Raw genomic sequence first — 14,778 nt, forward strand, 5'->3', positions numbered from 1 at the left:
TAAGTCGTTCAAATTCTGTAAAGCTGCTTTGCGACAATGTTTATTGTTAAAAGCGCGATACAAATAAAATAAACTTACTGAAGCAAAAAAAAAGCAGATAGTTGTGACACATTGCCTGTTGATTATGTGAAAGAGGCCAATTATGCAGCAGGTTCTGAGACGGTTTAGCTATAAAGAGCCGAGTAGTAGACCGAGATGTTTCCTCATGTACAGAGGGTCATTAATAACTCTTGACATTCAACCAAATAATACGTTTAGCGAATGTTGTTTTGTTTATGTCCAATATTAAGGCTGTGCATCAGGTGATTATTGCAGCCAGAATTGCAGTCACATTGAAATGCAGAAGGTCTCTGCGTCCTCTCTCTCGAGGGCAGAGTGGTAACGAGCATTATATGCCATGCTGGCTATTTCTCTAGCCGTTATACTGTTAGCTCGTGATGGACGCCTCACTCATATTCAGGATGGCAGGAGCAGCCACTGGGGGTCAACAGCCCTTCTCCTGCCGAGGAAATACACTTTGGCATTCACGCTTTAATTTGTGTTGTGTGGCTTCAGCAATTGCTTTGACTGTTTTGATGAATGAAAAAAGTATTGTGGTGGAGTACATTTGACTGTACGTGCCTGCACCCAAAACGAGGTGATTTATGTGTTTTCCTATTATTTAATTTCATACGGGGAAGGAGTCCAGACCCCCACCCACCCCAATAAGTTACGGCCATTTGAATTTGGTTTTGCCCTTGCAGAAAAACTGCACTAGATCAAAACCCTTTAAATGTCTGCACATCCTTGGTCACTATGATGTTCTTTGCAAATGGGCATACCAAAGGGTTGTTTCTCCCCTCCTCCCCCCCCCCCTCCCTCTTCATCACTAATCTAAATCAGAGACCATTAGCAGAGCACAAATTGCTTCAACAAGTCTTTTTTCCTCATATGACTGCCATTTGTACTGGTGACTTTGATGTGATATTGGTATCTGAGAAGCATTGTGAAACTCATCTCTTTTCTTTAAGGATGTGGTGGATTCACATGCAGGCCTCGCTTTTCTGAAAGAGGCCTCAGATTTTCACTCACGCTACATTACCACAGTAAGGGCAACAAAGCTGTGTTTAATTTGAAATACTTTTGATGTAGTTTTGGATTGTAGATTAATTTTATGTGACCATTTTTTTTTTTCCTTGAGCCAAACAAATTTTCCTACCAACAGGTAATTCAAAGGATATTTTATAACGTCAACCGATCATGGACGGGAAAAATAACATGTTCAGAGCTACGGAGAAGCAGTTTTCTTCAGGTTGGGAGGCTTTTACATCATTGTGTGATGTGTTGTTATTAAGTGGTGTGCAAGACCTTTTACAGGTCACACTGTGTTTTCATAGAATGTGGCTTTACTGGAAGAGGAGGAGGATGTGAACCAGCTGACTGAGTACTTTTCCTATGAGCATTTCTATGTCATCTACTGTAAATTCTGGGAGCTGGACACTGACCACGATCTGTACATAGACCAGAGGGATATGGCACGGCACAATGACCAAGGTAGCAGTCCAGTCTGCTTTAAAAAAAAAAAAAAAGGTGTTTCATAACTGCTTTCATGTTTTCTATATGAAGTCAAATGTCTTTTCCATCTCTCACCACATCAGATAGTTCTGCGTTTAGTGAAGAGGGATAAGATCAATAGGACAATCATTCTCTCACACTGAATTTCATGCAACATGATGTCATGTCTGGCATTTAAATTGATCCGTCTCTTTTAAACCATGTATCCTTTAGTGTTAAAATAGTTAACGAGTGAGAACATAACTACAGGGCATGGTTATGAGGTAAATGTAACGGTTTCATATGTATTTGTAATGTTCTTTTTCTTTTCTATCCTAGCCATCTCCCACAGAATGATTGAAAGAATATTCTCAGGAACTGTAACCAGGTACAGCCAGTTGCCTTTGATGATTACTATTTCCTTACAGTAAAAGCAATGTAATGTGCATAATCTAATCTCCTCCTTTTAGTCTTTCAATACGAAGTAAAATTGAATCCAGAGGACCCTAGTAGTGTCTTTATATATATATATATATATATATATATATATATATATATATATATATATATGGGTTGTTTTACAATCAGGGTACAAAGTTTGTGTCACAGGGGTCCAAAATTCAAATAGATTCAAACTGGTTCTTGTACCAGTTTTTAAGTGAAGGACGAGTTAAAGAACAGATTTCAGGTAATTTTTTGACATGTGTGTATGGTAGTTTTGTGTAATCTGCTATAAGATAAAGAAGATTAAGTGTAGCTTTAAGCAGGGCTGGGAGAAACAAATGAAGTGATTCTCGGAGAGGACTTTTTTTTTTTTTGACAATTCAGAATCCACTACTTCCATAGTGCTTTTAAATATAAGGCTGTAAGCTTTGTGTTAGTTGTCTCTAATATTTATGTCCCAATATCTTGACCACATTTTAGGATGAAAATAATCATTTTAGATATGTTATTTTATATTGAAAAATTAGCTGTCTCGGAGAGGACATTTTTGTGACACAATTACATACTAATTTGATCAAAATAGTCTGAAAACTTACTGGCATTCAACATTAAAACTTAACTATGTTTCCAATGATATGGAACCAAATTTGTTTTATGGTATAAAGAATGATTTAAGTGCATCCCTTTTGGAGCTACCTGTGGTCAAAAAAGCACTTTTTCTAAATGACACGAGTAATTTTGCTAAATATGACATATTACCATACATTCACCAAAAATAACCTTATCACCAATTTTTTTTTTTTTTTTTGCATGGTAAATAGAGCTATCACAGGGCTACAATAATCAACCAAGTTTATTTAGTCAAGCCTTTTGATATTGAAGATAATAAGTGTTAAATGTGATTTTTAGCTTGCGTACGCTGATTGTAAAACAACCCTTATGGTTGTTAATTTCCGTTTTATTTGTGATGAACAGGGACCGGAAGGTTCATAAAGAAGGCCGGTTGAGTTATGCTGACTTTGTGTGGTTTCTCATCTCAGAGGAAGACAAGAAGACTGAAACCAGGTAACAGCCAGTTATCTCTTATCTTTATGCTCCTAATGTACTGCATTATGAGTTGACTGCTGACTAATACATGTCTTTTATATTGCATCGGAACTAAACAAGACAACGAATAAATAGATTAGTTCATTTGTGCTTTGTAAATCTTATTGTGGACCGAAATAAGAACTTCACTGTAAATGGCTTAAATAATCGTTGCAACTCTTGGCTCTGTAGCATAGAGTACTGGTTCCGGTGTATGGACCTGGATGGCGATGGAGTTCTGTCCATGTACGAGCTGCAGTACTTCTATCAGGAGCAGTGTCAGAAGCTGGAGACCATGGCCATTGAACCGCTGCCATTCGAGGACTGTCTCTGCCAAATGCTGGATCTGGTCAGGCCTGAGATGCCAGGTAGCCTTTGTTTGTTTGTTTGAATAAAGAGAGCAAGTTTGTGGTGTTATGCAAGTATTTGTGTATTCTAAAGTATATTTTTAGATATATATATACAGTACCAGTCAAAAGTTCAGACAGGCCTACTCATTCGTAGGTTTTTTCTGTATTTTGACTAATTTCTACGTTGTAGAACAATACTGAAGAAATAAAAACTCTGAAATAACATGGAACATGCCTTGTCAGTTACGACACTAGCCAATCACGGGCATCTGTGAGATCATGTATACAGATAGCGCTTTCCTCTGGGTGTTTTCCACCACCCTCTAACGTTGCATAAGCAGCAGTTTGAAAAGATACCGTCAGCTTACATCCTCTGCCTCAGAGGGAGCGCGTGATGGCCTTCATCCTCCCTTGCTGGTAGCTGTCATGTGATAAGGGAGACTTGTCTGGTGGGTGCGAATTAGCCATGAAAAAATTTGAGGGGAGGATACTTGGTGTTGCTTCCTAAAATGGTGGTGAATACTAACCGCTGAAAACCATTGTAGAAAATTTGAGTTAATACTCGTATTTGATGTATATTCCGTTTAGGAAAGATCACGCTCCGGGACTTGAAGAGATGCAAGCTTGCTCATGTGTTCTTTGACACTTTCTTCAATATTGAGAAATATCTGGATCATGAGCAGAGGGATCCATTCATGGTGGCAAAGGTAATGAGCAGCGTTCACACTTTTCTTGTGTTTGGACAAACTGTTCTAATTATTTGTGCACTAACTATTCGAAACGTTCCTTCCAGGATGCTGAGAGTTTGGGACAGGAGATTTCAGACTGGGAAAGATATGCTGCAGAGGAGTATGATATTTTGGTGGCTGAGGAAGCTGCCAATGAGTACAATGATGGGTAAAGCATCAGGATTTCATCATCTATTTCATATTGTTGGCTTGTCACATCTCAGCTCATGCATCATTAATATCAGAGTGCTGCCTCTCACCTTAGAACACGTCCATATTCCAGCCTGGGTAAGCTTTCACTAAAGACAAACTTTAAAAACAGCTGTATGCAGGACAATTGGATTTATTTAGAAGACATTCGGCATTGTTTATGGCATTAAATGACCAGTATTCACTGTAGTGTCAGACATTCTACAACGAATTTGGAATTCATCTTTTGGTTAAAATGAGGACCAATGATTATAACATATTTTTTCCATCAGTAAACTAATGGCATCGCTTTTTAAATAGACTTTTTCATGAGACTGGAGCAAATGGTTTGTGGATCTAGGTCTATTTTGATGTGCTGTGTGTTGTGTGCTGGTTTTAGGAGCACCACTGATTTCTGAAGGCAGCTTCTGTTTTGAGGTCTATAGGTAAGATAGTTTAAGTGCAGGGTGTTGGTCCTTGTTCACATGGGGCCCACTCGCTCAAGTCCCAGGGAACCCGAGTCCTCTATCGTTTTCTTATTGATTTAATCATGCTGACTTTGAATATTCCCATTCACTTTTTTCCCCCCAGAATGTCACACTTTCTGATTATAAAGTGGGCAGGCATAATGTTGAATAAAGATTAGCCTCTCAAACCATATGACAAGGCAGATGACGCTTGCCCTGCCCGCATGTATATTTTTTTTGAAAACTGCATTTGCATTTAGTGTAAGAAACCAAGTATGTAAAAGCCAAGTCGCCCATGAAAGCTAATCCAGCAATCAAATCCTACTCTTGATGCATCCCGGTTTTCCCTGCCATCCGAGTGAAGTAGCAGGCTGTGAGACTCGGACAGATGGGCGTCAGTCAAATATGCTGACCAGAATATTAAGACTTCATGTGCAATATCACATCATGGAAACATTTTAACATGCCACATGTTCCCTGGGACTTTAACAGTTCATCAGTCCACTCTCTTCACCCTGGTGCTCCGTGCATTTCCAGTCCTCCAGTGATCTTTTTTTTTTCCCCCCACATACTTTTTTGGCCTGAATAGTTTCAGCTTAAAGGAACAGTCCACCGTACTTCCATAATGAAATATGTTGTTCTCTGAATTGAGACGAGCTGATCCGTACCTCTCCGAGCTTTGCGCGACCTCCCAGTCAGTCAGACACGCTGTCACTCCTGTTAGCAATGTAGCTAGGCTCAGCATGGCCAATGGTATTTTTTGGGGCTGTAGTTAGATGCGACCAAACTCTTCCGCGTTTTTCCTGTTTACATAGGTTTATATGACCAGTGACATGAAACAAAGTTCAGTTACACAAATTGAAACGTGGCGATTTTTCTATGCTATGGAAAGTCCGCACTATAATGACAGGCGTACTAACACCTTCTGCGCGCTTCGGCAGCGCATTGATACCTTCACTCCTCTTCGGGCACGGCCAGGCGGGCGAATGCCCTGGTCCGTCCGCCCTGTCTAAAAAAATGGTACAACTCGAGCCCCATGGTAAAATTGGGACTTTGTCATTTTTCCGCATGAGGCCCATGGTAAAACCACACTTCCAGGAGGGGCTGCCGTCTGCCTCCCAAGCTGGCCGAGAGCGCTCCTCGTCGGGCACGGCCAGGCGGGCGAATGCCCTGGTCCGTTCGCCCTGTCTAAAAAAAAAAAAAAAAAAAAAATGGTACAACTCTTGAGTGAAGGTATCAATGCGCTGCCGAAGCGCGCAGAAGGTGTTAGTACGCCTGTCATTATAGTGCGGACTTTCCATAGCATAGAAAATCGCTACGTTTCAATTTGTGTAACTGAACTTGTTTCATATCACTGGTTATATAAACCTATGTAAACAGGAAAAATGCGGAAGAGTTTGGTCGCATCTAACTACAGCCCCAAAAAATACCATTGGCCATGCTGAGCCTAGCTACATTGCTAACAGGAGTAACAGCGCGTCTGACTGACTGGGAGGTCGCACAAAGCTCGGAGAGGTATGGAGCAGCTCGTCTCAATTCAGAGAAGAACATATTTCATTATGGAAATACGGTGGACTGTTCCTTTAACTTTTGTTAAATGGAGCCGTGTTTTATCTGAGTTTCTTTACTCGGCAACAGATAAAAGTGACCAATTCAGTGTGAAATGTATTTTCTGTACTGGTATTATCCAGTGGTGTGAAAGCTGCACTTGTCAGTCAGCACTAGTCATGTTCAGGATTAGTGAGGGAGTGAGTAATCAGTTGCTGCTGTCTTTTCCAGCTACGAGAACCCCCTGGTGCCAATTGACTGCATCTCCAGTGAGTTTGATCTATGCAGTGAGAAGAGGCACTTGTTTGAGTTTGCTAACCCTCACTGTAACCTGGACCTGGAGGAGTACGAATACGCAGACGATTTTGAATGACAGCCAGTTGCAGCAATATAAACATTAAAAACTATTCACAGACACACAACACCCAGCAGAGCACAGCGAAACAGGCCATGTGCAACTAACACCATGCCTGTAGCCATTCCCTATAAAACACATCGATGCAGCTACATGCATGAGCTTACAAGTTCATGTCTGTACTCTGACTGGCCAAAGAGTGTGTCCCAGGTTCTAGTTTAGAAGCAATACACCAATATCCTGGTGAAACACATGAAGGGGAAGGCTTGTGCTCGCCCAGCACACCAGTAGTGTAGGATCAGCTGTACAGAGCCTGGCAGCTCCTACTGAGCTCGGTGCCTGATCAGCACTAGGCCTGTCAGGCTTGTCTGTCTGTACAGGAACCAAACGGCAGGTTACTGAAGAACACTTGAAATGCTCCGTGTGCTCCAAGTGTAGAATATTCAACACACTTAAATTGGCAAATCTTACATTCCACAAATTAACTAAAGTCACTGCAGACTTGAGCTTGATTTCATGGATGGTGTATTTCTAATAACGCTGTGTGTAGGTGTCTCTGAAATGCCTCACACTCAGAGCCCCTTGCAGGGGAAAAACTGTCTTTACAAATACTGTGCCTCCGGTCAGCATCTACTTTGCTGTTTCACAGACATGAACATTTGTTTTAAATTATACATTTATTTATAAAGATTTCTACATATTTATTTGCTGTGTTTTGTTCAAAGTGTTAGATTCATCCGAGTTCTAAATAAAATTTGTTTTTTTCTATAAAAAGTACCTCGAACAATGTACTTTAAGAATGGAAAAAGTGAGCCATTTTTGAGTTTAATAAAGTATTATAACTTCATTCATCCTGTATACAATGAGTGACGTGCATCTGAATCCTGCTTGTGTGTGAGTGAATAATAGTTACATTAGGTTTCAATAATAATGAAATACAGCAAACAATTTACTCATGAAAACATTTCAAACTTATTTTACATACCTGTTAAAAAGAAATGGAAGCCTCCTTAACTACAGACATGTCGGGTCATAGCTGTTAGCAACATTTTATATTTTTTCCCCAACTGGTTAAAAATATTTGTTGTTGATGGTTAGTACCAGTTATCAAAAATACAGTAGTTTTAAAAATATGTATAATTTGATTTCTGTTTAAAACCAGCTGTTTAACCGAATGTGAAATGTATTTATTTAACCAGTTCATCCTGGATGCACAGTAGACCGTCTACGTTTTTTTAATATATTGGAAAGATGTTCTGCCATTTCTGTTACATCCCATCTCATTATCTCTAGCCACTTTATCCTGTTCTACAGGGTCGCAGGCAAGCTGGAGCCTATCCCAGCTGACTACGGGCGAAAGGCGGGGTACACCCTGGACAAGTCGCCAGGTCATCACAGGGCTGACACATAGACACAGACAACCATTCACACTCACATTCACACCTACGGTCAATTTAGAGTCACCAGTTAACCTAACCTGCATGTCTTTGGACTGTGGGGGAAACCGGAGCACCCGGAGGAAACCCACGCGGACACGGGGAGAACATGCAAACTCCACACAGAAAGGCCCTCGCCGGCCACGGGGCTCGAACCCGGACCTTCTTGCTGTGAGGTGACGGCGCTAACCACTACACCACCGTGCCACCGTTTCTGTTACATATTGGTATTATTTGCGATGACCGTTTTAGTCTTGACGTTGAGCAGATTATTTGCACCTGAGAGAGAAGAGCAGCAGTTATCCAAAAATTACGTATTTATTTGCAGTATAGAAATGTACTTCAGTGTACTGCATCACAATTCTTCAGTGTAGAAGGGAGTGCCATTAGATTTTTAAAATCGTATCAGAGAGTGTGGTGCCTGCTCGGTTGTGTGCATTTAGATTCTGATGATATTACATATTTGTTGAGATTGAGATGAACAGTGATCATACATGATGATTCTCTCTAGTTCTTATTGTAGAGATTTGGACAGAAAAGATGGCTGGAGACTCTTAAAGAATCTTTTTATATAAATGAAATGACAGTGAAAAGGTGAACAATATTATATACAATACATTCAAATAGGTGAACATTAATCTGAAAATGAAAAGAAATAAAACTGTCAGTTTGAGAGAAGAGGGCAGATAGTGATTAATAGACCCCACCCCCAGAGTGTGTTATGCTGTTCTGAGAGATAGATATCCATCCATCCATTATCTGTAGCCGCTTATCCTGTGCAGGGTCACAGGCAAGCTGGAGCCTATCCCAGCTGACTACGGGCGAAAGGCGGGGTACACCCTGGACAAGTCGCCAGGTCATCACAGGGCTGACACATAGACACAGACAACCATTCACACTCACACCTACGGTCAATTTAGAGTCACCAGTTAACCTAACCTGCATGTCTTTGGACTGTGGGGGAAACCGGAGCACCCGGAGGAAACCCACGCGAGTAACATGCAAACTCCAAACTGAAAGGCCCTCGCCGGCCGCTAGGCTCGAACCCAGGACCTTCTTGCTGTGAGGCGACAGCGCCACCTGATACGTTTTTTTTTTTTAAATAAAATTAGCATGAGCACAGTTTGGAAGGATAGTGACTAGCTTTACATATCTCAGCAGAAACACATGCCTAATATAACAGCAAAGAAGACAAAATGTACATTCTATCATCTTTAGTTTAGATCGGATTTAAATGAGAACCAAAATCATTATGCAATGCAAAACCAATAATTAAAATGCTAAAGTCTTTAGCACCAATGCATTCCATCACTGCTTACAGTAAATGTATATCAAACAAAATTGAAAATACAGTAAAAAATGTAAAAAAAAATTTGCATGAGGTCATATGGAATATGAAGAGGAAACATCTTAGGCACATTGAACACTGCGTCGTTCTTATTACCGTCAATGAACATCTTCAAATGGACTTTCATGAGGACATCAAATGTCTATTTCTACCGTGTCCACGTCCACTCCCTCAGCAGTGACCCCTGGCTGTATATCAGCCGTTTCCCTGCTGTCAGGCTGCTCTCTGAGCACGGCACTCGGTTCTGCAACTCTCAGCTCGTGGCTGCACAGAGGAAAAGGAACTGGTGTCAAAAATGACTCTTACTGATCGTGTGTTTTAAAAGTGCTAATATTTTAATTAATTAAGCACATTAATGCATCGTACACATCATACACTTGTGAGGCCTGGCTGTTTTGCAGTTAGTACGCATCACAGCTCACCTTTTCAGCTGTTTGACCCCTTTAGTTTCTGTACATGGTTGTGAGAGTCGCAGATCTCCTGTAAATACAGAATGAGTTTGAGGACATAATGTAGTCGTATGTCCTATCGTCAGTGCCGGTCGTAAAGCTGCTGACTCGGTACTGACTTTGTGACTTGTCGTACCTTCAGATGCAGCAGGTTTGATGGAGGGCGATCTAGAGCGATTGAGTGAGAACTGTTTATTAGTGTCAGAGCTGATGAAGGACACTGCGTCTTCTCCCTCGGCTGTGCCCTGTAGAGACGCTCTGTAATAAATGAGAGGCATCCAGCACTCCTCCCTGTTACTGATGCTCTGCTCACCAGTGTATCGTTGCAGATAACTATATCTGATGTGGGGAAACAGAGAAAAGGGCTTGGTTTTGCTGGAATATAAAAGATTTGCAAAATATAGGCTTCTTTACCAAAAACTGAACACAGCTCCCTGAGTCAAATCCAGAAGTGGACAAAGTACCCAACTTCATTACTTAAGTCAAAGTACAGATCCCGCTGGTCAAATGTTACTCCGATACAAGTGAAAGTTCTCCAGTCAAATTTTTACTTAAGTACTGAAGTATTAAAAGTACATTTTCTGTCAACACATTGTTATTATTGTCACAATGCTTACAAAACCTAATGCCTCTGAAGCAACCGACTGGATTATTTTGTGAATTCACAAAATGAACGCATGCTGTGCCATCATGGTGGTTTAACGTTAAAGTGCATATTCTGGACCAATTTCATTTTTTTTTATATGAAAGTATGTCCCTTTACACACTCGGCCAGAAGGGTAATTTTGCACAAGGCCATCTGTCTACAGCAGAAAAAAAATAAAATAAAACGCGTCTGGAAAAATCCCAAGGGAGTCTGGAGCCAGATTCGTGACGTCACCTGCGGAAGCGCCAGCAGGCTGCGCGAGCTTTGCACGGTTTCAGTGCACAGCCTGTGTAGACCAAGCGCTCCCATTTCTCTCTCATTGTCCGGTCTTTTGGGAAACGATGAGTACTAATCCCATCAAGATTGGTGTTGCTACACCCTCCTACGATACATCTATTAACCATTTTAATAATTACGCGATAACGTTGAAGAAATTTGCAGAAAACCACCAGGTCGTTTTCTCATAAACAAACCAGCACTGACATAGGATTCAGAGGGAGGCGTCCCGCACGCGACGTCACGAAAAGCAATGTTTCCAGGAAAATCCAAACGCCAAGTTTTTTCAGTGGCGGACCAATTCGCCTCAAATGGCTTGATTTCAACTGAATTTTTCTGGTATTGCGCAAGGTAAAAAAATTGCACAAAATGCAAAAGATATTTGACCAAAGTTTAATATAAAATAGGAGAATTACATTGATCTTGCTCCTGAATTTACCTGTGATATGCACTTTAAGCTAGCTAATCAGTGAAACGCCACCTGACATGCTAGCAAACTCTTTTCAAACTCAAAATCATATTGGGTAGCTAACTTTACTAGAAAAGAAAGATTTCTACATTTTGTTTATTTAGCAAACATATTTCTGAAAGGACTTCAGATAAGTTAACATTATTCATGTTAGCATAACTCCGTTTTTATATGCTAACTAAAAGTGTCCAAGTTAACTAGCTATGTGTTGATGTTAGCCGTGGACGAGGCTACGGCAACTTGGCGGGCAAAACCATAGAAAGTCATCTGACGAACCAGACTGCATAGCTATTGCAACATTTTCGCTAGCTCTAAAAGCACAGACAACTTCACTGCAAGCTTTCTCTTGGAATAAAACATTTATATCCCTCAATATGCTTCTGCAGGTTAGATGGTAAGTTTTTGTAGGCCGTGATGTGGTTCGTTTTAGGCAAACAAAGCAAACATTTAAAATGAAATGAATCTTTAATTCTTTCAGAAAACTGAAACATGGGTTCCTGCTATAGAACCATGAGTGCGTGCATTCCCCAGAAGAACCGCCTCCTTCCGTTCTGCCATCAAATGATTGTGTTAAATAACGCTGCGGAGAAATCATTGAGCCCTGTGATGACCTGGCGACTTGTCCAGGGTGTACCCCGCCTTTCGCCCGTAGTCAGCTGGGATAGGCTCCAGCTTGCCTGCGACCCTGTAGAAGGATAAAAGCGGCTACAGATAATGAGATGAGATGAGAAATCATTGATCTTGATTTTATCCACTCTATGGACGTGACGTGACCCTAGTGATTACTGATCGGCTGTCTCGGTGTCACCTGCAAAAAACCAATCGCGTTTTAGAAAAGAAAAGAAAAAACATCCACTTTCAAAGCCGCTTCATAGTAACGAGTAACGAGGACCTTGATAGAAATGTAGTGGAGTGAAAAGTACAATATTTGTCTTTCAAATGTAGTGAAGTTAAAGTCACAAGTTTCCAAAAAAATAAATACTCAAGTACAGTACAGATACTCAAAAAGTGTACTTAAGTACAGTACTCAAGTAAATGTACTTCGTTACTGTCCACCTCTGGTCAAATCCCACAGTGTACATAGTGCTGCTTGCTCTTTCTCTGCAGTGTTGATTTACTCACATGGTCTTCTTGTCAGGTTTCAGTAGCTTGCTGGAGAACTCGCTGAGGATGGTGAGGTAAGAGAGGTATGGCGGCGAGTGCTTCTCTGACTGCTGAACAAAGCCCTGGAAAACAAAGTCAATGCCATCCCTGCAAAGAAACAAAAATACAGCACCATGGTTGGGGGAGATGGTTCAATTATATATAATGCCATAGCCATGTTAGTGTCCAACCTGTCCTGTTCATTCTCCTTCTTTCCTGGCAGACTGTAAATAACAGCATTAAAAGGTTAACCAAACTAACCTTTATTTGTTAAAGCTAACCTCTGGTTACCTTTGCTATATACACTTGTGTTCAAAATAATAGCAGTCCAACACGACTAACCAGATCAGTCACTGTTTTTGGTGGAAATTATATTACTACATGGCAAATAATTTACCAGTAGGTGTAGTAGAGTCATAGAAAACCAACAGACCCAACATTCATGATATGCATGCTCCTGAGTCTGTGTAATCGAATAATTAAGTGAAAGGGACGTGTTCAAAATAATAGCAGTGTGGAGTTTAATTAGTGAGGTCATTCTGTGAAAAAACAGATGTCAGTCAGGTGGCCCTAATTTAAGGATGAAGCCAGCACATGTTATACATCCCTTTCTCTCTGAAAACCTGAGAAACATGGGTCGTTCCAGACATTGTTCAGAAGAACAGCGTGCTTTGATTAAAACGTTGATTGGAGAGGTAAAACGTATACTGTAAAGAAGTGCAGAAAATGATGGGCTGCTCGGCTAAAATGATCTCCAGTGCTTTAAAATGGACAGCAAAGCCAGAGAGACGTGGAAGAAAACAGAAGACTACCATTCGAATGGATCGAAGAATAGCCAGAATGGCAAAGACTCAGCCAATGATCAGCTCCAGGGTGATCAAAGACGGTCTGAAGTTACCTGCAAGTACTGTGACAATTAGAAGATGCCTGTGTGCAGCTAATCTATCAGCAAGAAGGTCCCGCAAAGTTCCACTGTTAAAAAAAAGACGTGCTGAAGAGGATACAATTTGCCAAAGAACACATCGACTGGCCTAAAGAGAAATGGAAAAACATTTTGTGGACTGATGAAAGTAAAATTGTTCTTTTTGGGTTCAAGGGCCGCAGACAGTTTTTCAGACGACCCCCAAACACTGAATTCAAGCCACAGTACACTCTGAGGACAGTGAAGCATGGTGGTGCAAGCATCATGATATGGGAATGTTTCTCTTACTGTGGTGTTGGGCCCATTTATCGCATACCAGGGATCATGGATCAGTTTGCATATATCAGAATACTTGAGGTGGTCATGTTGCCTCATGCTGAAGAGGAAATGCCCTTGAAATGGGTGTTTCAACAAGACAACGACCCCAAACACACCAGTAAGCGAGCAGCATCAGGGTTCAAGACCAACAAAATGAAAGTTATGGAGTGGCCAGCCCAATCCCCGGACCTTAATCCGATAGAAAACTTGTGGGGTGACATCAAAAATGCTGTTTCTGAGGCAAAACCAAGAAATGCAGAGGAATTGTGGAATGTTGTCAAATCATCCTGGGCTGGAATACCTGTTCACAGGTGCCAGAAGTTCTCCGAAACCGTGGTTATACAACTAAATATTAGTTTAGTGATTCACAGGAATACTAAATCCTTAAGATTTTTTCAGTTTATACAGTAAATATTTGGAGTTTGTAATGAAAAATGCAGACACTGCTATTTTTTTGAACAGCCCAATGTTCATTTTTCTTCATTTTCTGTAAAGTAATTAAAATATTCATACATTTTTCTTCATGTTTTGATGTAGAATATAATGTGCAGTGTTCCCAATGCATGGAAATAAAAACTATTATAAGGATTTTGAGCTTTACTCACATTTTTAAACACACTGCTATTATTTTGAACACAACTGTAATTACTTAGTACTGTTTGACTTTACTCTTCTACACTTATATACTATAATGAATTTTTAATCCCACTATGTGTCAGCCAGAAGAGGATGGGTTCCATTTTGAATCTGGTTCTTTTCTATCTCGTAGCGTTTCAGGGAATGTTTAATTGCTATTACGTCTGGCTCTAAATCTACTGTTAAAGTGGTGTACAAATAAGATTGAAAAGATTTGAATTGAGCACATTATCTCTTTTCTGTCACACTGCTAAACAGTACTGAATAACTGAATGATATGGATTTGAACATCAGTTTCAATTTAAAACAACTATTGAGTTTCAATCTCGGTAGAAAGCAAAGAAGTTAATTTTTATTAGCATTCTTGAGCTCCCTGCAAGAAATAATAAAATAAAAGATGAAATAAAAATTAAGCTATAAGCTCAATAAAATTAC

General features: G+C 40.4%; 2 protein-coding genes across 8 annotated transcripts in view; one reads left to right on the plus strand and one right to left on the minus strand.

The window, feature by feature from the left end:
• The window catches only part of ppp2r3b (protein phosphatase 2, regulatory subunit B'', beta), a 45,883-nt gene extending 38,336 nt beyond the window's left edge, over positions 1–7,547 (plus strand). For 3 of the 5 annotated variants that reach the window (XM_060929794.1, XM_060929795.1, XM_060929799.1), the window contains 9 exons: positions 1,011–1,085; positions 1,205–1,291; positions 1,377–1,533; positions 1,873–1,921; positions 2,953–3,042; positions 3,256–3,431; positions 4,002–4,120; positions 4,207–4,310; positions 6,577–7,547. In XM_060929794.1, the coding sequence (XP_060785777.1) occupies positions 1,011–1,085; positions 1,205–1,291; positions 1,377–1,533; positions 1,873–1,921; positions 2,953–3,042; positions 3,256–3,431; positions 4,002–4,120; positions 4,207–4,310; positions 6,577–6,718 (999 nt within the window). In that variant the 3' untranslated portion in view covers positions 6,719–7,547. Of the gene's footprint in view, positions 1–1,010; positions 1,086–1,204; positions 1,292–1,376; positions 1,534–1,872; positions 1,922–2,952; positions 3,043–3,255; positions 3,432–4,001; positions 4,121–4,206; positions 4,311–4,730; positions 5,416–6,576 lie in introns of those variants that run through there. The other 2 variants (XM_060929798.1, XM_060929797.1) reach the window with 2 other exon arrangements.
• Positions 7,548–8,681: 1,134 nt separating this feature from the next.
• si:ch211-269e2.1 (cohesin subunit SA-2) overlaps positions 8,682–14,778 on the minus strand; it is a 54,506-nt gene continuing 48,409 nt past the window's right edge. For all 3 annotated transcript variants that reach the window (XM_060929802.1, XM_060929800.1, XM_060929801.1), the window contains exons 29-32: positions 12,447–12,575; positions 10,070–10,272; positions 9,907–9,964; positions 8,682–9,748 (exon numbers count right to left, since the gene is read on the minus strand). In XM_060929802.1, the coding sequence (XP_060785785.1) occupies positions 9,619–9,748; positions 9,907–9,964; positions 10,070–10,272; positions 12,447–12,575 (520 nt within the window). In that variant the 3' untranslated portion in view covers positions 8,682–9,618. The remainder of the gene's footprint in view (positions 9,749–9,906; positions 9,965–10,069; positions 10,273–12,446; positions 12,576–14,778) is intronic.

The sequence above is a fragment of the Neoarius graeffei genome, chromosome 9 (genome assembly GCF_027579695.1).
Source record: "Neoarius graeffei isolate fNeoGra1 chromosome 9, fNeoGra1.pri, whole genome shotgun sequence".
Taxonomy (NCBI): Eukaryota; Metazoa; Chordata; class Actinopteri; order Siluriformes; family Ariidae; genus Neoarius; species Neoarius graeffei.